A 24,148-nucleotide genomic window follows, 5' to 3' on the forward strand; every position below is an offset into this window, starting at 1 on the left:
CTGCTTCATGTATTTTGAAGCTCTGTTACTACGCACGCTGATCTTTTTATTATGATGCTTTCTTTATGTCAAACTTTATCTCTGAATAACAAGATGTGCTTAGGTGTATTTCCTTCCAAGTTTGCCAAGCATCTCAGTTCTGCAAGTTGATGTTTTCCATCAAATTTTACGGATTTCTCAGCTATTATCACATTTTTTTAGCCCCTTACCTTTTTTCCCCTGCCATTTGAATACACATATGCAAGACTGCTTTCTAGTATCCTACCTATTAAAGTCTGTTTTCTCTTTGCATTCAGATTGAATGAATTCTGTCCTTCAGTTTCCCAACCATTATTGAGTTAAGCCCATCCAGTGACTTTTTTATAATAGATATTATGTTTTCCAGATCTGAGTTTTCCAGTTGAGGGTTTTTTTTTTTAAAAGATTTATTTATTTATTCATGCATACAAGAGCTGGGGTACAGGCCAGAGGCGCAGGGGTTGAGAGGATTCACCAAAGACAGAGTGGAGAACAGAACAGGCAGATTGTCGGAAGCACACTGCTGAGGGGAGCAGCAGGCGAGCCAGGAGAGGTCTGCTGCGCCATGTAGATTGCTCCCCAGCCGGAGTTCGAATTCGTGCTGCAGAGGCTGCGGACAGCTTCATTGGTTGTGTCTTAACCTCTTGCACCACCAGGGAGGCCCAATCCAGTTAGGTTTTGTTTTTAGTTTCCCTTTCTTTTCTCAGATTCCCTACTTGTTCATTAATTTTGTTTATATTTTCTTTTAAGTCTTTGAACATATTTACAAGAGTTGCCTCCAGATCCTTGACTGCTGATTCCAATGTCTAGATCATCTATTGACTTCCTTTTCTGCAGTGTAGAAGTCGCATTTGTTCTGTGTCTTTGGAAGTCTAGTGTTTTTTATACATGCTAGACACTGTAAATGAAGCTATAGAGATTCTGGGTTCTATTATCATCATCTGAAGTTTTTGTTCTTTTTTAATCTACAGGCAGTTATCTTTACTGGATTCAAGTTGCAGTCTCATCTTCTGAATTGAGAGGCAGCTGGACTCTCCACTCGGTCCTTTCAGTCTTGCATTTGTCACTTTCCTCTGGGCTTTTGTGAATCTCCTTTCATACATAGACAGCTCAGAAATCAGCCAAGGGTTTTCTTTTTTTAGCTTTTTATCTTGAAATAATGTCAGACTTACATAAATGTTTAAAAATAGTAAAAGAGCTGGGCCTCCCCGGTGGCACAGCAGTTGAGCATTGGGTTGCGAAGCTGCCCGCAGCCTCTGCAGCGCTGGTTCGATCCCCGGCTGCTTCCCGGCCACCGGAGGAGGGTCCCACATGGCGCACAGACCTCTCCTGCCGCCCGCTGCTCCCCTCAGCAGTGTACTTCGGTCCTTCTGCCTGCTCTGCTCCCCGCTCTGGCTCTGGTGAATCCTCTCACCCTCCCGCGCTTCTGACTGTACCCAGTGCTTGTATAAATAAATAAATAAATAAATCTTAAAAAAAAAAATAGTAAAAGAGCTTCCAGCTTTATCAGAACCAAGTTTTCAGTAATGTAAACTATAGTTTTCAGTAATGTCTTTTTTCGGAACCAGGATCCAATCTAGAATGTTCCATTGCTTTACTTGTTTTGTCTCTTTCGACGGTACCAATATGTGACATTCCTTGGTGTTTCCATGACATTGACACTTTTGGAAAACACTGGTCAATTATTTTGTAGAATGTCCCTTTATTTGACTTTCCCTGGTGCTTTATCATGATTAGATCAAAGTAATACATTTTAGCGTGACTCTGACAGAGATGTGCCCTTCTCAGTGGGTGTACCATGTCACTATGTCTTATCACTGGTGATGTCAACATTATTCATTGGTTTAAGATGGTATCTGCTGGGTTTCTTCATAAAAAGTTATTACTTTTCTCTACCTGAAAGAGACATTTTTAAACTACGCCATGTTGTTTCTCTTCAAACTTCCATGCACTTGGTGGATCTTGCCTGCCAGCTGCTACGAGTTGCATCCTAGGGGTGGGTCTCTATTTCTGGCCTTCCTGCCTCCCTTCTCCATTACTTACTAGATAGAACCCTTCTGTTAACAAGTGTCATTTGATCTACGATTGTCTATTTAGTCAATCACTTATTTTTTTAAAGATTCATTTATTTATGCATACAAGAGCTGGGGTCCTCAATTGTGGCGCAAAGAGTTGAGCGCAGTGCTGTGAAGCTGTATGCAGCCTCTGCAGTGAGAGTTTCATCCCCGGCCAGGGAGCTACCCACATGGTGAGCAGACCTCTCCTGACTCGCCCGCTGCTCCCCACAACAGTGTACTTTGGTCTCTCTGCCTGTTCTGCTCCCCACTCTGTCTCTGGTGGATCCTCTCACCCCCTGCGCCTCTGGCCTGTACCCCAGTTCTTGTATGCATAAATAAATAAATCTTTAAAAAAGAAAAGAACTCTAGGTTCGCCTAGTGGAGGGAAAGACCCCATGACTCTGTGTATTTTGACTTCCTAACTCATTCTCCAAGGTCAGATTCGCGAGCTCCTCTCACGTTTACTCCTGCTCGTCCCAGCCACAAGGGACGCTCTTCAGCGCGTCTGTGCCTCTGAGGACAGTGGGCGTGGACCTGGAGTCGGGTCCCACGAGCCCAGAAGAATCCTCATCACTGTCATCAGCTGAGAGCTGGTGGGGCCCTCAGGCCCTGTTTCCCCAGAACTCAGTCTGGGTGGGATCTTGGTCCAGACAAATAACTCCTCTGGTGTGAACAACCGACGTGACTGCGGTTCTCGGGAGCTTAGCTAAAAACTGGGAGGTGTATGCCATTGAGGCAAGGGGGGAAGTTCTTTGGGTTTAATTAATCCCCTGTGTGTTCAGGTTCAAGTTCAGGGCCGCCATCACTCAATTTCTGCCCTCAGCTATTCCACTGAACCCCAGCCAGGGGTTTCCTGCTTGCTTAACAGTCCCGAGAACTGCCTTAATGTGAGTCAAGGGCATCCCTCGCTTTCGCTTTGGGAGTATTAACCGGTTAAGTATTTAAGGTGAAAGCGACGGTCCTTTCTACCCCTGTGGGGTGCCCGGTCTGTCATGGGGCCCCTCCCTGTCGCACACAGGGGCCGCCCAGAGGACACACTCCCCCCACACCCCCCGCCGTCTTGCAGGGTCGTGCTGTTTGTTTTGGAGTTTGACCAAGGAGGAGCAGGGTGGAAAGCTCTGCTTACACGCTGAAGATGTCAGGCACCCCCGCCCCCCGACCTTTCTCCCAGCCACGCAGCTCTGATGAGTGGGCAGGCCTTGAGCCGGCAGACCCAGGCACGCTGGGATGACTTGACAGAAATCAGTCCCCCGTCTGCTCCCAGGCTGCCTGCGGCCGGCCCGCGCCTCCAGCGCTGCAGACATGGCCAGCCCCACCCGAGCGCCCGCGGCCTACTACGGCTACGAGGACTACATGGACTACCTGGACCTCATGCCCGTGGATGAGAAGCGGCTGAAAGTCAACAAGCGTGAGTGGGGTCGGGGAAGCGGGCCTGAGGAGGCTGGAGGTGGGCCCAGCGGCTTTCTGGCCAACGGCTCCACTTGCTAACCCCAGCCCAGGCCCCGGGGGCCAGGGCAGGACCCTCGGGCACAGACAGCAGCGGGGGGCAGGACACTGTCTGCATCGTCTCTGCGTCTCTGCTCCGTCTGGGGCTCACCGCCTCAGAAACTAGAGACTTAGCCGCTGAATATGCTGTTCAGATGGATTTCTTAGCTTGATTTTTCTGGGTTTTCTAATAAGCTAAGTAAAGCCTCCTCCAGGGATCGATTTCACGCTTTCTGTTGTGTAGGTCGGGCTGGGAGGGAGTGACTGCTCCCCCTCGAGTATGTCTATCTGTTAAAACATCAGTCGATGTTTACTCTTGGTGGGGCCGGGAAGGAAACCAGAACCAGACACCCACCTTCTGCCCTAGGTACTTGTGTTCTTGATGCTCGGTGGTACGATCCTCTCTGAACTTCCAGCTGCTCAGCCAGGAGAACACGTTAGTTAAGAAATGAGCCTGAAAAACAAAAGAAAGCAAAAGCAAAGTCCCTGCCCTGGGAACCCAGCCTGGTCTCCAGGCCCCGTGTGTTTTGCACGCTGAGGTCACGCGAGACGCCTGTGGAAGAGTCAATGCAGCCGCCGGGAGGGGATCTTTTCATTGAAGAGCTAGTTACTAACTCAAAACTGAGATCCATTTGGAGGAAGGCCCTTGGGAAAGTTCAAAAATGTCTTGTTGAGAAAGGTTCCGGCTTCCTGCTTCATTTACAGCTTCCAGAAGTCAAAGGCAGGTGCCCATCCCTGTTTTTGGAGGACAGTACTGTGTCCCCAGCACCGTACAAAAGCGCTGGGGAAAGGGTAGGGCTGGCGTGTGTTTTCTCATGCAAGGCGTGTATAATAATGTTCTCAAAATAGAGAATTTTGCACATGCACCTCCCAGTAAGGAAGAGGTAGAGTAACAGGGAGGACCGGGCAGGGCTGAAATCAAAGCCCACTCATACGTGTTGTCAAAAGTTCCGAACTACAGGACATAGACTCATTTGGGCAAACTGCAGATCACATTCAAGAAATTAGTTTTTCTCCCTCCCCCCACCTTGGCGTCCCTCCCCTTCCAAGACAGTAGTTTTTCAAATGAACATGAGTGAAATAAAATTCTGGGTCAGCTTCAGATGCTCCAGTCCTTTTGAGTGCCAGAGCATGGTCCCTCCTGGTCTCCAAAACTTCTCCCCTCTGCTTTGGGTGGGGGACAGTTTGCAGCTGTAGAATCCTAGGAGCTCTAATCTCAGGCTTCTACCCCCCGACCCACAAACAACTTCCCTCCTGGAAGAGTAGCTGGCGGGCTCTACACCGTGTGCAAGCTTTGAGATGGTCTTTCGCACACAATGAACTATCGATAGTTGCAAGCTTATACCCTGGTGAGCACAGCAAAGAGATTGCAAGACAGACACCTCCCCAAGCTCTCAAATCCAGTAAAGACCATCTCAGGGAAGAAACTCCTGCCAGAGAGGCCAGTTGCCGGGCCTTCCAGACACCCCAGATGTTGAGGCTTTTGACAGGCCAGTTGCTGGATCCCCACTCCCATAGGGGTAAACACCTACTGAAAAAGCACCCACTGGAGGGAAACACTAGCCGATCTCTCCTGAACACAGTACAGAGAATGCAGGGTTGAGGTCGACCGCAGGACCTGCCTATAACCATGGTTGGGAGCAATTGATTTTAGGGCACAGCATTCATGGGAACTTCTCACTCCACGGCCAGCGGTGGCTGGGACGGGCATGACATAAGCAGTGAAAGTGATTTCCAAACAATGATACTAGATTGTCTCCCTCTGAACTAATTTCCCATCAAGGCAGCCCCATGTGGACACAGTGACCACACTGTGACTCAGAGGCTGCTTGGACTCGTCCTTCCCCTGAAAGTGACTTCACAGCAGGCACATCCTATGAAGCATCAGCAGTGACAAACTGTGCAGATCTTTTGGGGGTGGATTTGCTTTTGGGAAATAACTAAGAGTCACCAGAAAGCAGCTGGGTGAGTGAAAACGGATGATGAAGCTGATTGATGCCACCTGGGTGCCACAAATAAACTATGATCTCAGAAAGTAGCAAAACTGGTGTGTGTGGGGTGTCCTTAAGGGCAATCCCCAAAGAGGAATTTATAAGTATTCGATCAGTATAAGTGTTTTAAGAAAAAGACGTATACGCCTTGGTAGAGAGAGGATGATTGCTTTGAAGGTCAACATTGCTTGGGATGTCTAAGTTTAGGTCCATTCATTTAAAAAGCCAGTTATTAAAAAAAGGGGATTCATGAAAACAATTGATTACAAGGACCACAAACCTGACGAAACAGATGGTCCGTCCCCGCTTCTCACGTTCCAAGCCTCGCTGGGGCCATCACGTCCACGCTCCGACCAGCAGGATGGAGGTGGGGAATCAGGAGTCACAGCCATCTCTGCGGGAGGACGCCTCGAGGCGGTTCTGTTGGGGTTCTGCTCGCCTGTCATTGGCCAGAACTCTGTCACACGGGCACACCTAGCTGAAAGGGAGGCTGGGAAATGTAGTCTTCATGCAGGCAGCCCACGCCCACTAAAAAGCCACAGGGCTTCTATTACTTTAGGATTGATGACTAGCAGTCTGTCTGCCCCACAATGACTTTTACTCGTGTCTCACATTTTAGTGGCCTTGAAGGATACAGTATTGTCACTTAACCTCAAAGCATTTAAGAGAAATAATTGCTTTAATTCTAGTTATATATGGTTTCACGACCTCTAGGCCAAGAATTGTGCCTTGGGCATTATACCCACAGTCTCTCGCAGAGCCCACCTGCTGGAGACCAGCGCCAGCTAGAAGTCGTGTCAGGGATCTCAGAAAGGAGAGGACGGAGTCGGCGAAGTTTTTCTCTCGGAGGGCTGAGGGGAAGTGGAGCGAGGTAGGAGTGAGGAAGACACAGACACCTTATTTCGTGCAGGTATCTCCTGCTGAGGGTCTCAGCGGGTCTTTATTTATACCTTAAGGTGAGCGGTGGGATTACAGCAGTGCACGCACTGAGGCAGAACAGAGACAATCAATACATATTTTCTCATGAACAGGCAAAGACTCCCCAGGTCTCACACCTAAAGGGCAATTCTCTGGTAACCTGAAGAACAATTAGTTTCCTAGGTAGAGCTCATTTACTAACATGATCAATCATACAGGACAGCACAACATTTGGCAACAATTAAACTTTCCCAGTTACTAAGTGGGTGTAAAATTCCTATTCTATATATAATTACTAAAATCAATCTATCTCCAAGCACTCAATTCACTTGGCTAATATATTGATTACTTCAAAGTGGTCTAAAACAACTCATCAAATCTAAGTAAGTTCTACTGAAGTCTAACTCTTAACTAGAAATTCCTAACCTCCACATGACCAGCGAACTATTGGCCTCTTGCAAACACCAGGAAATGTACTGCTGCCGCAAACATGCACCCCAGTATTGGGCGATGGCTTCCAAGCACAGCTGGTTCAGGGCAGCTTGTTCTCCATAGTTCTCAGGGCTGGAACATTTCTTTTTCTTTTTTTTTTTTTTTAATTAATTTATTTATTTATACAAGCACTGGGTACCGTCAGAAGCGCGGGAGGGTGAGAGAATTCACCAGAGCCAGAGCGGGGAGCAGAACAGGCAGAAGGACCGAAGTACACTGCTAGGGGAGCAGCGGGCGGCAGGAAAGGTCTGTGCGCCATGCAGGACCCTCGCCTGGCAGCTGGGAATTGAACTTGCGCTGCTGAGGCTGCGTGCAGCTTCGCAGCCCAGGGCCGGAACATTTCTTTCCTAGCTATACCTTTAGCATTTTTTCACTTTCTTAGATACTGATTCAAGTGTAAGAATAACAAATCAATTAACAATTGGGTTTCCATAGGCCAATTAATGACTAACTAACTTCTGCATTAACCAAGAACAAAGAGGAGAGCATTAGCAGGCGTTGCCATGGAGACACCCTGGTTCAGATCTTCTTCGGGAGTGCAAGAACTCCCCTCTTCTGGGAAGTACGACTTTCCCTCTTCGGGGGAGCACAGGAGCTCCCCGCTTCTCGGTTGTCTCCCCCAATGCCTGGACCATGTCAAGAGGCAGCATGGGAGGCACAGCCTGCCGCACCCACCAGACCGTCTGTGTCACGCAGGCGGCTCCCTAAGACACGGCTGTGAAAACCCCGAGCTGCCTGGACCACGTTGCCAGGAAATGGCCGAGTGGGAATCTGAATGTGGAACCATCACCTCCAGCGGCTGGGCCTTGAGCTCCGCTGTCAGTCCCCAAGACGGGAAGTTAATCTCTCCTAGGACTCGGAGACCCTGAAGTGAGTAGCTCTGGAGGAACGTGAAACCTGAAATGTAGCTGTTTTCACTCAACAAAATAGGGCTCTCCCCAGCGGGGAGCAGTTTGGTTGGATTGATCTGTTCAGGCCAATTAGGAGAGAAACACCCCTCCACACGCGTGCAGTCCAGCCCCACCCTGCCGTGCCCCTCCTCCGTGTCCCCCCACCCCGCCCCTCCCTGTCCCCCACCCCATCCCCCCAACAATTCACTCTAGAGGCCCCCCGTGCCCCTCCTTCCAGAAGGGAGAGAAGAAGGGAGCAGGCAAGAGAAGGGAAGTTTTCCACGGGGCCAGTTTCCTGTCCAGCCAGCCTGGGGCCTGCAGGAGACACAAGCCTGGGATGTTCCAGCCTTTTCGGTGTGGGGCATGGCGGCCTCTTGCCCTCGGGACAAAATGTTCTCTCCAAGTACTTAGGCTGAACCTTTGGTAGGAAGAGGACAAAGAAGCTGATTTTCTTGGCTGCCTTTTTCAACAGAACGTGATGAATGAGAACTTCGTACGGGAAACGGCTGGGGGTGAACTGAGCGCCTTTGGGGGCTGACGATTCAAAACTCACTTCTCTGGGGACAAGCTCTGTGAGCTGCGCCCTCTCCTTGCCTGTGTCAAGGGCTGGAGCAGACAAGGATGGGTCTCGAGGGCTAAATGTTCTAAGCTGCGGCCTTAGAGGCCCCAACAGAGTTTCTGTGGGTGCTAAAGCCCTCAGATCCTGCCCTTTTGCTCTTAGGAAGGAGAAAGAGCATTAGCATCTCAGGGAACCTGAAGCGCCCCGCAGAATCTGAGAGCACCTCCTCTTGCCCTTGGAGGGTTGTAACCTCAGCCACAGTGCTGGGCCGGCGCAGGAAACGCCCCTGTGGAATGTTGCAGGGAGGCCGGGCAAGGGAGGCCGGGACAGGCCGAGAGCTGTCCTGTCAGTCCCGGAGTTTCTGGGAAAAGAAACTTGATTCTGCAGAAGCCCAGAGGGCGCCTTATCCGCGTGGAGCTGTAGGGCGCCACCATCAGGAGGAGACCGAAAAGACCAGAGGGGAGAGGATGTGAGAGCCCCGGGGTGCGCCTGAGGTTGGGGGTGAGGAGGTGTGTCTTTGCGGCCCTTGCTTTTCTGGAGTGTGAGCGCAACGTGTGGCTCATCGTGACGTCCTGGGAGCTCACGACCCCTTTTGCACATACAGCGTCTCTCCTGCCATCTTGCTTCTGACGCGGGCAGGGGCCGAGATCAACTGTTACAGGCCCCGGTTTCTCCCTCTGCTTGTCGGCGTTGTGGAGAGCAGAGCTGACATGATACCATCGTCTGCCCCCAGGCCTTCCCCAACATCTCACACATTTCTAACACCCCAGTCACCCATTCGCTCACTTACTCATTCCTTCACCCCTTCACCTTTTCACCCGTTCGTGAGCGTCATTTAGTTGAACCCACGGCAAGGCAGGCCAGGGTGGGCGCCAGCGTTCCTGCAGGAGGCCGGGAGGGTGCTGTGGGAGGAGAATGCAGGGAAAGGACGTCAGTGATGACTGGGGTGCAAGGTGGGCCCCCTCTGAATCCTTCATAGCCCCCAGCAGAGCCTGGCCCCATAGGTGCTTAGTAAGTGCTTGTCAGGGGAGCAGCCTCCAGCAGGCCCCCCGGCCCCCGGTGTAGACGGCCAGCACGCGCAGGCTTGCGGCGTCTTGACCAGGCCCCAGGAGTGTGCCTGGGGTGAGAAACCACTGCCCTGCGGGCCTGGCCGTCCACCACCGAGCAAGGCCTCCACACTGCGACTGCGCCCGAGCAGCGTGTTTGTGCCCTGGAGGCCGGAGAAATCCCTTGACCTGCCGGGATCTCCCCAGTGCCCGGAAGAGACTAAGCGAGTTACTGGGTGCTGCCTGCCCCTTCAGCCAAAGGGCTCGGCCCTCCGGCCACTGCCCCTAGCTGGGCTTGTCCACCCGAACAAGAGGGGCCAGCACTGTCCACCCCGTGGAGCAGCCCGGCCGGGGCAGACCTCGGGCACCGGCTCTGCGGCAGGGGCCCTGCGCCGCCGGGCGAGCACGCGGCCTCCTGCTTGGCTAACTCGGGGGGTCTCTGGAGCTGCTGTGGGGCTGGTCAGCAGAGGCCCCGGCAGCCCTCGAGAGGGAGGGAGGCCATGCTGTTCACACCCTCCCAGGCCATGCTGTTCTCCCTCCCAGGGAGGGGGCCGTGGTCACAACTGAAAAGCAAACCCCGGGGGTGCCACCCGGTTCGTTCAGCGTTTTCCCCTCACCAGACTCCGGACGGACCCGGCGGTGGTTCCTCCGGGAGGCCACGTCCCCTCTGCCTGCTCCTCCCCGAGCTTCTGGGTCGCGGCCAAGCCTTCCCAGTGGCTGAGAGGGAAGGGGAAGGACGCCCCGTTTCTGCAGGCCGGGGCCCTGTTTCCTCCCGCTGGTCACGGGACGGCGCTGACCCCGGCTGCCTCTCTCCCCCCAGACGCCATCCTCATCGCCTTCTGGGTGGGCCTGGCGGCCTTCGTGCTCCTCCTCTTCCTCATCCTGCTCTGCATGTCCTGGCGGGCGTCCCGCAGGTGAGGTGAGTGGCGCGCGCGGCCTGGGGCCTGCGGGGGCTGCTGGCGAGGGGCCCCACCTGCACCGACGCCGGGTTCCGGCGACCACGTGGCGAGTCCCCGCAACGGCAGCCGAGCCCAGGCAGCCCGACGCGAAGCGACACACGCAGTTGCACGGCTGTGACACGCCCGCGGCAAGCAAACCCCGCGACAGAAAGCGGATGAGTGGCCGCCTGCGGTCGGGAGGAGGGCCGAGGAAAATGGGGTTTCTTTGGGGGTGTCGTTCCAGAATGAACGAGACCTGGACCTGGTTGAAGCAAAATACAAGTCTTTATTTAGGGAACGCAGGCCCTAGAGGCACTGGAGCCAGGGGGCTGGGGTGCGGAGTGGGGAGCCCTGATCTAGACAAGAAAGGTGGGGCTTGTGCTCACGCGGGGGCCTTTCTGCACACCAGGCTGTCGGCGCACTTCTGACGGGTGGAGAGTGTGTGCCGCGCTCATTGGCTGAGCTCCCGCCCCTTAAGCTCGAGGGCAGGTGGCTGTCTCAGGCCCTGCCGGGAGGCAGATGCTTCTGAACCTGGCCGGATGAGCCTGGGCGTGCCTGGGGACGACCTCAGCACCCAGCCCCCTCACCCCGTGTTAGCAGGACGGCCTCCCCTCTCCACAAGGGCTGCAGGGACTTCTGGTGACCAGCCCCGCAGGGGCAGCTTCAGGTAGCTGAGCAGGAGGAGGCCGCTCGTCAGTGAAGGAAGCTGGCAGCGTTGGGAGATGAGCAGGACTGATCTCAGGCCCCCGGAAGCCCCGAGGGCAGCCCCTGCACCTGATGGGGTCCCCCAGCTGCTTCCCTAAGGACTGTGGGTTTGCCAGTGTGCAGTGACCGCCAAGGGCTGTTTCCATGCCTCGCCCACCAGGTCTGCGCTCACCAGGTCAGAGCTGGCCCCCTGCACATGGGAGTGGGGTTCAACGTCTGAGCAATGAGAAAATCGTCTTTTCTGCCAGTTTCTAGAGTTTAAATTGAATTGAAGCAGATTTTTATCCCCAAGAGATACTTGGGGGAAAACTAATGAATTCACTGTATGCCCTGCTCTTCTGAGGTGACTCGTAGCAGGCCTGCGCCAGGGACACTTCGCAAGCATGGCCACAGGGCAGCTTCCCGGGCCTGGTGGGCACACGGCAGCCAAGGCTGAGGGATCTTGTGTGTCTTCAGGGCTTCCCTCTCTTCCCTGCTTATCCTGAAAGGTTGGGTGGGCACAGGGCTGACGAGCACGCCCTCCAGGGCCTTGTGGGATGCTCGGCACAGCAGATGGGGCCTAAGAGTATGGACAGGTGAGTTACTCTCCAGGAGTCCCTCTTCCACGCGAGGAAAGAGCACACGGGACTTCTCTACGCGAGCATCGCTGAGGAGGCCTCTGCCCCTCTGGGCCGCCCTCCCAGCCTCCTCGCTCACCTGTCCTGTGTCCGAGTCTGACCTAGTTCTCTGGCTGAAACGGTCAAGCATCGCTTGGTCCATCCTGACTGTGCCTGAGGCAACTGTCTCTCACCGCTGGGGGAATGGAGGCGGGCGGGTGTGCCTGTGTCCACTACCCCAGTGCCTGTGGGCAGGAGCATCCATCTGGGGATGGATTTCTGGCTCCGAAATAAATTGGCTTCAGGTGTGGGTACAGGGTGGCTGAGCTACAGCCTAACAGGAGCACGGGCAGAGGCCAGGCCTGCGCCTCCCCAACGGACATACGAGGGAGACGTGTCCTCAGAGGGTGAGGACACCTCCGGGGGGGGGGGCACTTCTTTTTGGCATTTCTCCGCAGTGTGGACCTTTGTGGGTGGGGCTGACCACCACCCTCCCACCCCCGTGTCCTGCTCCCCCTGCACTGGCCCCATGTGCCTCCCTCACAGGCTCTGGGCAGGAAGGGGGTGCAGGAGAGTCCCCCAGGAGGACTGTTCTCTGGCTGGCTCTGATGCCTCCCCCCATCTGCTCTGTCCATAGGAGCTGACACCATCCCACATCCCGCTGGAGTCACGGCCTCAACCCCCACTCTGTGTCTGGAGGCAAGCGCGCCCAGGGATCCCACAGGCTCCCCCCAGCTCCATCCAGGAACCAGGCACTGCAGTGGGGGAGTCTGTCCATCCTGCCACCCCAGCCCCCCGGCCCCCTGCTCTCCTCTGGGACCTGGACCCCACAGCCTCAGCTGATGGCAGGAACAAGCCCCATGGTCTGTTCTGGAGACAAACCTGACTGCAGAACTGACACCAGCAAAGCACTGCGCCTGCTGAGCCAAGCGGTGAACGCAAAGCAGCGGGACACGGACGCCTTCGGACACCTGTGTGCGCGGGACAGAGTCTCAACCAACCGCTAGGAGGCGCACCCCGGCATTGATCTGGGTGCGCACAAGCCCATCCAGCAGCCGGGAGGCAGTGCCAGATGCTGCGGATTGTTTTTAACACCTGTCTCCTGTTTGCTTCCTGTCTGAGGGTGGGAAAACAAAAATCTATTTGTTCACTGCTTAGCGTCAACTCTTCTGCATCATCTTACTAACCCTGAGTTCACTGGGCCAGTGTGCGCCTGTTCAGGCCCCCAGGGGTCTGTGAAGCCCTCATTCCTCCCCTGCTGGTGCCCAGCCAGCCAGCTGAGCAGCCGGGGGCCCTATCCCGACCTCCCAAAGCTTGTCAGAGACTGAGCAGAGACGGCACCGCCCCTGGCGGGAGCAGGCAGGGCCCAAAGGCAAGGGGGGAAATCCCAGATCCTATTGCCGCCAGCAGAACAGCTGTAAGTGGCTGGAGGGTCCCCTCTCAATGGTGACCTTATGTGACCTCTGAAGAGACCCCCCTCCCTTAGGATCTAGTCCTCTTGTGCAGAGACAGCACCACAGCACACAACCCCTAAAACCTCTCCACCGGTGACGGCTCTCACCAGGCCAGGCAGGCGCAGGGGGCTAGAAGGGATGATGCGAGAGGGGAGACTGCAGCCCCCCAGGGATGCAAAGGTGGCCGAGAGGAGCACGCGGCGTTCCGACTGGCATCCAGCTGGATTCCGACTTCAGAATACGCTGGCGCCCTCCGTGTCTCGGGTCAGGTATCCACAGACGGGACGGGATGCGTGGTCAGGCCCGTGACGCTTCCCCTGAGCGGGCCTTCTTTCCTGTGCTCACTTCCCAAGGCAGCGACGCGTCGGACAACGTTTACCCAGCGGTGACACGCCGCGGTCTTCGCGGTCACAGGTCACCGAGAGACGACCGGGGGCAGAGAGGCTGTGTAGTTCCATGCCCAGCTATGCCGGTTTCTGCAAGGGGCTTGCGTGGTGGGGGGTGTGGGGGTGTGTCCTGGAGCCAGTCCCCACGGACCTGGGTTGCGGCTGTTTTGCAGCCACTTGTTTTCCAGACAGTGGGCCCTGCTGGCAGCAAGGGGACAAGGTACAGACAACCGTTCCCCTTGTGTTGCTTAAATCTTAAGTCATTCAAAAAACAAAACAGAAGAGAGTCTAGAAAGAGTCTGAGGAACACTGCTGGTCTGGAAAGGTCTTCTTGGGGCTACGTGTGCCGCCCGGCAAGCGAGCAGGCACATGCAGCTGACAGACGGGGCCGCCGCCGGTGCTGCCGGGCGACGACGGCCAGCAGGCCCGGGGCCCAGCTGCGTGCCGGGACTCAACACAGGCTGGGATTTTATCCGAGACCCGTGAAGCTTCCTTTTCAGCATCTGTCCGCGACAACTCCAACCTATAGGAATCTTGAAAGTCAAATCCCGGCCTCTAAAATGCAGCTCTCCATGGCACAAAAACAGACTTAACTTCAATGAAGCAACGTACAAAAGTCTAACAAAAATAGAAATTTATTAACAAGAAGTTATAAAGTTCAAATTCCCCTCTTTAAAATACACCTTTAAAAAGAATACAGCTGCAGAAGTCAAACGGGCGCCTGCTTTTAGGGTTCCATACAACACCCTCTCATGCAGTAAAGTACTGAACACACGCGGGCGGGAGCCTAATTACGCTAAGCTTTGTCGTGACTTCTCTTCGCGTTCTTTTATCCGATGTGTCTTTTGACGTTTTACTTTACTGTCTGGAACCCCCTGGGTGCTCAGAGCACGACCTCTGCGACAGGAGGAAGGGCCCGCCTGCCTGGCGCCGAGGGGCACGGCCAGCGCCCAGCACCGACCATTCTGGACAGTCCCTTGAGCTCGTTAGGCCATGGTCAACTGATGCCAGCCCTCTGGCCAGGGAACTGAGTGGCACACGCAGCCCGCCACGTCACATGCCTGCCACAGAAACCCTTGACTCCATCAGTCTCCTAGAACCTGGCGCTGAGGGCAGCAGGCAGGGCGTCAGGCGTCTGGGGCCGAGGCCGCGACATCCCTGCAGAGCAGGACGATGGCCTCTCCGCCGCTGCTTAGCTCCTCCTCTGCAGAGTCGCAGGTCATCTGGACGTGGTGCAGGAGCGTGTCTGGCTGCTGGGCCCCCAGCCAGACGTCCTTAATGTACAGAGACACCAGGAAGGCCGCGGTGGCTGAGGAAGAGGCGGAACAAGGCCATTAGGACGGGAGCCTACCACGCCAGCCAGCCAGGGACTGCGCCGCACGGGGCTTCCCAAGCACCAGCCTCACTGCTCGTCTGTGCCTGCGGCAACCCCGGGGCAGTCGGCGGACACGGCACGTTCACTTTGCCTTGGCTCAACTCTGGGTTCATCTTTTTTGTTCATTTTCAAACTGAACCGCTACCAGGGGGGCTCACCACTGCGGGCCGCCCATCACTCTCCCTGCTCCCTCCTCATGGAGGCCCCGCCCCCCGCCCAGGGCATAGCCTCACGGCTTTCACCGCTTTGTGCTGCTGCTTCATTCACGCCACCAGCCTTTATTGACACCTGCTGAATGCCAAGCACGTAAGCTGGACGTGTTTGTGTGTGTAGAGGTGAGCACACACATCCCTGTACACTTGCACACACCTCGCCACAAGGTAAAATGTCTCTCTTCACTTGGGCACAGTGGAAAGGCAGGAGCCACGGAACCACAGAACCCTTCCTTCCTCCCCTCACCCCGAGCGTGTGCTCCTGACTGGGCCCCGCTCTCCCTGTATCGGTGAGTGTCACTAAAGCCAAAGCCAAACTTCCTGGCCCTGCACTTAAGGGCCCAGGATCAAGCTCTCTGGGTCACCAGCTGGATGCTTGCAAGAGGCTGGAAGGCACACCTGAGGCCCCGCCCCCGCCCCCAGGTGCTCAGCAGAGCAGCAGGTCACCTCTCGTGGCCTCCTCCTCCTCGTCTTCCAGAGAGCGGCAGCAGAGCGCCTCCACTGTCTGCCCGAGGGCGCTCCCTGCCGGGCCCTGGGTCGCCATCATCTGCAGCATGACGGAGTTGAACAGGCAGGCCACTCTCAGCTCGGGCCCCGCCAGCTGCTCGGCACCACAGAGCTGGCTGTGCAGCCTGAACAAGCTGCTCCTCACGGCCTTGTCCCTGAGAAGGTCGGTCACAAGGGCCGGCTGTGGCAACACGTAGCTCTTAAGCCAGCCGAGGAGTCCTGCCGCCTCTGCCCTGCTGAGGGGGCACCCGGCCACTGACCGCAGCACCCAGCTGACCACCAGGGAGGCAGCGGCGTGCCCAGAGCCTCCGGCGCTGTTCTCGGGCCCGTCCGTAGACTTCTGAGGCAGTTCAGGGCTGGGGTACACGGGTCCCCAGTGAGTCAGTATGGACCTCAGGAGGCCCCTGCACGTCTCCAAGCTGGATGCCTGCAGCTCAGGCTCAGCCGCTGCCTCTGCCTCTGCCTCCTCAGGCCGCCTCTTCCGGCCCCGGGGGCCTTTGGCACGGGCTGGCACAGCAGGCTTGTTCTTCTCCTTGAACATCTCTAGTTCACACAGAAAGGAGGCAGTAGAACTGCTATCCCCCCTCACACGGGGAGGGGGAGGAGAGAGGTGGGGTGGGGGAGGGAAGGGGAAGAGGAGGGGCAGCTTCTGGGCCAGCACAGGGCGCTGCTCAGCCCCTAAGCTGGGAGCATGGGGGGCCCCGATGTGCCCCGACCGCAGAGCTCATCATACCAGCAAGGGGACACTACCCAGCCCTGAGGAAAGACAAAACGGTGCCATTTACAGCAAAAATGGAAGGAGTTTGAAGGAATGACGTGCAGCCAAGCAAGTCAACGAGCACCGGATGGTTACACAGCAGACGACCTGACGGTGCAAAACACTTAGAAAAAAACCAGCAGACGCTGATAAGCAAAGTGAGGCTTCTCTGTGGTTAACAGGGAGGAGGGAGCAGAGGGTCGAGGGGGCTACGGGACGGTGGTGGGGAAGAAAAGATGCACCAGTCAGTAAGGAGATCGAGCCCTTCAGACGGGAAAACTTAGTTGCTGAATAAAAGAAGGAATTTTTAATCAAGTAATAATACTAGCTGATTACTTAATCCTCACCACACCAAAGTGACCCTCTGCCCTTTACCCCTTCACAGGTGAGCACCCCGAAAGCGGCAGCCTGCCTCAGCGGGGTCCCCAGCGCTCTCCAAGCCCAGGGTGGGGGGGGGGGCTCTGGGTGGACACATGGCAGGTCAGCAGACCCTCCACTCACTCAAAAGCTCCTTGGCTGGATGCTTCTCCACGGCCGCTCGAAGGTCTTCCTGGAGCCTGACGTCTCTCTCGAGGAGGCTCCATTTGTGCAGCAGGACGAGCACGTCCTTGGTGGACAGCACCGTCTCGTTCACCGTGAAGCGGTTCATGTCCTTGAAGGCCTGCAGGACGGTGGTCCGGTACCTCAGCACCGTGTCAAGGGCCCCAAAGAAGCTGGTCAGCTGGGCAGGGGCCAAGGTGGGCCTGTTGGGGGGGCCAAGGTCACAGACTGAGCAAGGGCTGCTTCTTGCCCCGCAGCCCAGACCCAGGCAGTCGGCCAACACCAGACGTGTCCCGACATGGAGCGTGGGGCCCAGCATACGGGCCAGAGAAAAGCTAGCTACTGCGGGAAGGGGGACAGAATGGGGCTGGGCCCTGGTGTCCAGGCTGAGAACTGGAACCACGGCTAACCCCGAGAGCTGGGCAGACCGAGCCTGAGGATCCCGGCCAGCCGCCCAGTGACACAGGCACGCTGGTGCCTCTCCGCCTCAGAAGCCCTCAGACTCGAATGAAAAGGCTCAGGAAGGTCTTGGGCGGCGTCGCCACCACGGCCACACCTGGCAGTGGTCACTGCGGGGAGACACCCCCTGCAACTCCAGAATTTAAAATTCAATCCCATCTGCTCCACTCAACGACAATCACTGTTTCTAGCACCCGAGAGAGACCTGGGAAGAATCGTGGCTACGCTGTGCAGACACTGAATGTGGAACAACATCAAAAAGCAAGTGCTCTGTGTCTACCAAGAAATTTTCATTGCGCTCACAATCCTTTTGCTGACATATCAGCCTTCTGGTTCCACTCAGTCCACCTGTCCCCAAATCAGAAATCTGTGTGCACAGTTACCGCTGGACAGTGCAGGAGAGCTTAGCCCTCCCGAAGGAACCGAGGGCATCACACAAGGGCGAGAGGGGTATTTAGAAAGTCAAGAAAATTCAGACAAGGAGGGTCTGTAGGCTAACAAGGCAGACGTAAGTTTGGGACACCTCAACGGTCTTAGGCTAAGGGCTCGGAAATCCTGTTCTTTCTACACAGCGTGACTTCAAAAGCTTAAATCAAAATGTCAAGTAGATGGTCCACCTGCCAGAGTGGCCTAGAGTGACATCTTCTAGGTGATCAGAGTGTGTGGAATTCGCGGGTCTCAGAAAGCGCCCCATAAAGCTGACATCACAGATAGCAGCCCCGGGCCCGGGCTAGCCACGAAGTTGTGAACAGCCAGGGAGAGAGGGCACAGGTGAGCAACGCCAACTGGCACATGGGTCACAACCTGGGAGGGGTTACCTCAGGTGCCTCGTGAGCACAAGGAGAACGTAAAGGAACTCGTTGACCAGGTGCAGGGCCAGCAGCTTCGGGGGCTCCTGGGGCCCGGGCCCGTCGGGAGGCAGGCTCCCCAGCACCACTTCTTTGTCTCCCAGGTTGGTCACCCACAGCGTGTGCAGCAAGGAGATGACGTTAGACAGCAGAGGGGTCTCCAGGAACCTGAAACCAGACATGGAGGTCACCATGTCCCCCTCTCCTTCTCCTGACATCTGCAGGTAGATGGCGGGAACTATGGAGCAGATGACAACCACGGCAGCAGGCCCCAGGGGCGGGCCTTTCTCACCCAACATTTCTATCTGCTTCTTCCCCACCACACCCCCGAAAGGGCACAGCATTGATGTAAAAGTAAATGCAGCGTCAACACAGTGTGAGGCCCCGACCCTGCTTTCTGAGAATTACCCCACCCCACCCCGCCCCACCTAGAGGGGAACTCCAGGGCCACCAAGGCCCAGTAGCAAAGCTGTCCTGTTCCCGAGAACAACTTGCTCTTAAACCATGAAGCTCACAGCCAGGGACAGGTAAGCGGCCAGTGAGGTCTCCTACAAACATGAAACCGTCTTAAAGCTCAAGTCCAAACACACGCTGTAGATTCAGGACATTAATTTCTTTTAGGAAAACAAAGTAGGCTTATTACAGGGGCCAGTGACTTGAAAGAAAGATCCCTCCACCATGTGCTGCCTTCAGTGATAAGTTCAAACTCAGGAGACTGATAAAAACAGACCGAGCCCCCTCCACCCCAACACGTATGTTGAGGCCCCGACCCCCAACATGACTGCACTTGAGGGTGGGTCTTTGGGAGGCAGTTTGGTTTAGATGAGCTCATGAGGATGAAGGACCCTCCACCCCCCCGCCCCCCCATGGGATCATGTCCTTATAAGAGGAAAAGGCACCAAAGCCCCTTCTCCTGTCCTGGGCATGGACGACACAGTGAGGAGATGGCCATGTGCCAGCCAGGAAGCGGGCCCTTAGCAGCACTGACCACGCTGACCCCTGGCCCCACACCTCCACTCGGAACTGGGAGAAACATCATCCCTGCTGTCTGAATTTAAGTCTTTACACAACCACGCTGACTCCAGCCCCTGCCGTTGCGGGCACCGGCTATTCACGGAGCACAACCCGACCCTGGGTGACAGTGGAGAGCTGGGCCCACCAGCACACAAGGGACCCCACAGTCCCCCCCCAGAGTGGAGGCTTGCTTGTCCCATAAGGAGGGCTGTAGCCACTAACGGATGACGCCATTCCAGGGGAGGAGCCTGGACCACATGGGCCACAGAACAGAGGTGGCCCATGGGGCCTTCGCTAAATGCATGTGGCAGCGGGCACCTATCAGGCCATGCAGATGACACAGGCTGACATGACCAGACCGGTCACAGGCATGGAGTGGTACGAGGACACTGCTTCTCCTGGTCCTCAGTCCACTCTGAAGCTGCCATCTCTGCCCCGCCCTATCCCGACTGACAGCCGCCTCTTGGGCAGGTGTTTACCTGCTCTCCAGGATGTGTAAAATCCATGTTAAGAGGCTGTAGTCTCGTAGGAGCGCATAAGCAGATTTGGTATCCTGGGCAGCATTCTGGAGAATTTCCAGGATCCAATTCTGAAAACCCCAAACAAAAAGATATTGTTCAGTGAGCAACCCTACCCTCCTGGGTTGAAGTAGGTAAGAGTCCGCACGTCACAGCACGCTGTGACCACAGGTGGCTTTGCTGTGACTGTCAGAGTGGAGGAGGCTCCCCTCCAGAAGTGACAGCGGAGGTCACAGGGCTCCCAGCAACCTCCAGGCCTGAGGGGTGGGGGGGCCCGCTTCTACTAATCCACCACAAGGTACAAACTGACAAGCAAAGAGACCACGCGGGCGGGTGCAGGGGCCCAAGCCCTGCGAGAATGCCTGCCCACTGGGGGCCCCACCTCAAATAGCTCCCTCGGTCCACCTGGACAGGACAGAAAAAGGGCCTTGTCCACTGGGCTGTTGACTGGGTGCTCAGAATTCCCACATGCCATAAAACCAAAAACCACCATCCTCAATTTCGGCCTATGCAAACACGCTTCTTTATCTTGACTCACTCGCTCCTGTTTTCCCACATCTCACGCATCAGGAACTAAAGCTGAGTGAGTCAGAAGTAATCGAAGACCAAAGGCCTCCCTCTCTGCTCACTTCCTCCGAGTGCCCCTGTCGCGCAGGACACACACTCACACTCGCGCTCCCGGCTGAGGAGACAGCGCCCCTCAGACTCTGGGCTGTTCCTAAGCTGAGTTCCGAGGAGATGCAGCCTCTGTGCATTCAGGGAAATGTTGGTGGTTTCAGAGTATCCCGGTCAAAGTACGGGAGGGGGAGTGGGGGGGGATTTGTTTCTGGATATCTCTGCCAGTTCCAGAGTCTGAGGTTACTGCCAAGCTCCTCCCTCTTTCAAGGCCTCACTATCCAGAGCACAGGAAGAGGCTACTGTGCAGACTTGGCCGGAGGACAAATGATAGTGAGCTTCACACCACACTCAGCACCACACACAACCAGAGGAAAGACCTCACTGGTTCTCACTCAAAGTGGGGTGTGATGTCAAAAGAGCAGGCAGGAGTCATGTCCAGGCTGGGGTTAGAAGTGACCTGTACTTGACTTCCAAATGAAACCTTGAAAAAAGAGCAGACCTTTTAGTCTCAAACGAACTTGAGGGAGCACCTACCTGTGCCACGTCATCACACAAGGGGCTGTTGAAGAAGGACAAGATGACGTGGAAGACGCCCCGCCTGGCGTACAGCTCGTAGCAGTGCTTGTCTCGAATGCCCTGCCGCAGGATTCCGAACACCCACTCCTGCTCCGCTTTTTGCTAAAACCCAAGCAAGTAGGAACCCCTGTTAGGCAAATTTAAGGCTTTCATGTGACCGCTTTTCAGATGATAGTCTTCTCAAGTGGAGACAAGGATCGCAGCACAGTGGCCCTGGCCTATTCTGATCAGGGGACTGATAACACCGTCGCTACACCTCTCATTTAGTTTCTTAGGTCAGGAATAAGGGACAAGTTGAGTGCACACGCTGAATTCTGCTAACTCAGGAAGTTTCATAAAAGTACATTTAGAGCAGTCAACCCTGTGGTTCACCAAGAAAATAAACACATATGGGATAAAACAGACCACATTTTTAAGGTTCAAGAAGCTACCTAAAAATCAACACATGGAATTAAAAGCGCCTGCACACACAAGCTGCGTCCACGTCCTTCCCGGCCTGCTTGCTCTAACGCCTGGTGTGAGCGGGTTGGCCTTGTAGCCAGCAGAATTCAGGGAGCGTGGCAGGAGGGCAGGAGAGGCTGATGAGCCGATCCGGGAGTCTGCAGGGTCGTGAGGTCCGTGGATGCGTTACCTCGAAGTCTGAGCTGTAGAAGAACTGGTAGAAGCCTGGAATTTTGTTCATGTTCAAGTACTCGTGTGACAGCAGGAACTTGCTGATCTTCAAGTACATGTGCTCCTCTAGAAAGAGGCAGAGATTTACAGCAGGCCCCCGCAGGCCCCCCGCGGGGGCTGGAGCTAGATCAGACCTATGTCTCTGACCCCATGGGGCTCTGGTGCCCTTTACCAGGTATTGGTTCTGACTCAGAATGCAGTGAGACACCTCGGTTCCACCCTGTGCCCAGGCCCTCCAGGGGTTCCGACACCACCTCCATGCTCCAGTCCTCCAGAGATTCCCCTCAACCCCCGCATCACCTCCTGCATGAGCGCCAGTCGGCTGCTGGGCAGAGCGGGGCCTGGCCTGCCAGCTGAGACTGCACAGGGCTCCCAGGCATGCTGCCAGCCTCTCGCCGAAGGGGACCGCCACAGCAGAGAGTGCACAGATGCAGACCTCCCTGTGTGGGTTAGCAGCTGCCAGACTGCTTGCTGGTCCCCCAGGAGTCCCCAGGCATTCCCGGACAGCGCCACGCCGCGCACAGCAGCCCCTCACGCAGGCGCGATGCCGTGCTCTCACCACAGCTGTGCACACCTACATGCAAACCTGAGGCCCCACCACATACACTCTGCTGCGCTGTCTCTTCACTTCATTTCTTCTGGCTTTCACCCCCAGGGCCCACAAGGCTCTTCCTCACAGCCACCACTTAATCACTGTCCCCTGCGGTGGGCTAGGGGGCTGCCCCAACCCCTCCCTGTCACAGCATCAGCTGCTCCTGCACGGCTCTCACAGGCGACAATCACACCTGCAGGATTCACCCTACATGAGGGGCGCTCACTCTCACCACCACCTAACTCTGCCCATGGTACCTGGCTTCAAAATCTGCAGGGCCACTTTGGCAATGAAGAGACTTAAGGTAAAGGTGAGTCTCATGTTCTGAGTTCGGATCCCGTTCCTGACCACATCCAACAGGTAAAGTAGCTTAAAAACAGAAACAAGGAAACAAGAGATGAGCATCAGGACAACTGTGAGCAGGCCTGTTTCCTCTGTGGGGCAGTGGCTCCTCCCACCCCAGGAACCAGCGGTGATGCTCACACGCCTGCCGACCACCAGTCTGGCAGGGGCACCTTCCTGTGTCCAGGGCAGAGAACCCTGGCTCCACCTGAGAATCTAACCTACCCCATTCCCTACCGCTGAGGGCCACAGGCTTCTGGCCCTCAGTGTGTGTGTATAACAGCAGCTTAACCTGACTTCAGACCAAAAATAGTGAACAGAAAGCAAACTGCTCTGCCCATCTGCAGCGCAGGAAGAGAACTGGTAAGGGGAGACCTACTGCACCTCCCCTCGGGGGACAGTGGAGAACCTCCAGCCCCACCCCCAGCGGGGGCAGGCTCGTGCTTCATCAGAGGCCCCCAGAGACAGGCCTCCATGCTCCTCAGAGCCCCCCCAGGCCGGGTGGAGCCAGCTTCTCAAAGCTCTTCAGGCGCACCCCAGCCCCACTCACCTGGGCCTGCTCTCGGAAACGTGCCCCCTCCAAGTGTGAGTAGTAGGCGGCCAGCACGTAGTAGGCAGCGGCTCGCATCTGGGGGTCGTAGCTGCTGAGGGCCGCAAATGTGAGGCCAAGAGCATTTGAATCCAAAAATTTTCGACAATCCACCACAAATTCTGCAGAAAATAAAACACAGCATTGAACACATGATTCCATGATACCTGTATGACATGGCAAATTAACTTTCCTTTGGCATTTTACCAATATCGGCTTTACGCGCCAGATGCAAGAAACCAAGTCTTTCTCCAGCTCTCCTTGACTCCTGCTGGGACTGATTAAGAGACTATCTTTCCTTTGGTGGCAATAATCACCACCTTCCTTTTAAGATTCTCTCACCACTTCTCACAGACGCCCAATGAGCCAGAGCTCCGAGCGCCATTCAGGAGAACCCCCGCCTGCAAATAGCGCCTCTTCCCACCAGTTAGGCTGAAATCCTCACTGTTCGCAGGAAAGGGGAGAGTACTCAGAAAGACTCCCCCTCAGCAGTGGGGCAGGCTGTCCCAGCTTAGTGCTGCTCTGGTCCCACCTGAAACAGCATAAAAGCAAGACCAGGGGGGTCAAGTGCAGACAGGGAAGACATACAAACTCAAACCAAGCCTTTAGAGATGAAAATGTAAATTAGTTGCACGATGCCTGGATTGTCAGTAGATTAGATGCTGCAAAAAAGAGATCGGTGGATTTGAAGACAGCGATAGAAACTACCCAAACTGCACACAGAGAAGAACCTTAAACATATAAGCAGAGCATCTGTGACGGTGGAACAAGGTTATACAGTGTAATGTAAGTGCAGCTGAAGTCCCTGATAACATTTGAAGCAATAGTTGCAACAATAAAGACTTGGCTTATCCAAAGACTCATCTTTTGTAAGCCGGTATCGTTTTACCCCACATACTAAATTTTGATAGGAGGCAGGGGGAAACTAAAAAGCTTTAAAAATCACCAAACCATGGGGTAAAATGATACTGTTTTGGAAAAAGTGAGAAATGTT

General features: G+C 55.3%; 2 protein-coding genes across 2 annotated transcripts in view; one reads left to right on the forward strand and one right to left on the reverse strand.

The window, feature by feature from the left end:
* Positions 1-3,377: 3,377 nt before the first annotated feature.
* On the forward strand, positions 3,378-12,702 carry MRAP (melanocortin 2 receptor accessory protein; the record flags this gene model as incomplete). The annotated part of the gene is made up of 4 exons (XM_084232742.1): positions 3,378-3,483; positions 10,277-10,370; positions 11,588-11,674; positions 12,588-12,702. 4 exons carry the CDS (start codon positions 3,378-3,380, stop codon positions 12,700-12,702), a joined length of 402 nt encoding a protein of 133 aa, XP_084088868.1.
* Positions 12,703-14,535: 1,833 nt separating this feature from the next.
* The window catches only part of URB1 (URB1 ribosome biogenesis homolog), a gene marked incomplete at its 5' end in the record, with an annotated part of 53,904 nt that continues 44,291 nt past the window's right edge, over positions 14,536-24,148 (reverse strand). Inside the window, 9 exons of the mRNA XM_084231222.1 lie at positions 14,536-14,844; positions 15,570-16,172; positions 16,888-17,129; positions 18,204-18,401; positions 19,727-19,836; positions 20,918-21,061; positions 21,591-21,697; positions 22,481-22,592; positions 23,116-23,276. Of these exons, the coding sequence (XP_084087348.1) occupies positions 14,663-14,844; positions 15,570-16,172; positions 16,888-17,129; positions 18,204-18,401; positions 19,727-19,836; positions 20,918-21,061; positions 21,591-21,697; positions 22,481-22,592; positions 23,116-23,276 (1,859 nt within the window). The 3' untranslated portion in view covers positions 14,536-14,662. The remainder of the gene's footprint in view (positions 14,845-15,569; positions 16,173-16,887; positions 17,130-18,203; positions 18,402-19,726; positions 19,837-20,917; positions 21,062-21,590; positions 21,698-22,480; positions 22,593-23,115; positions 23,277-24,148) is intronic.

The sequence above is a fragment of the Talpa europaea genome (genome assembly GCF_964194135.1).
Source record: "Talpa europaea genome assembly, chromosome: 4".
In the NCBI taxonomy this organism is placed as follows: Eukaryota; Metazoa; Chordata; class Mammalia; order Eulipotyphla; family Talpidae; genus Talpa; species Talpa europaea.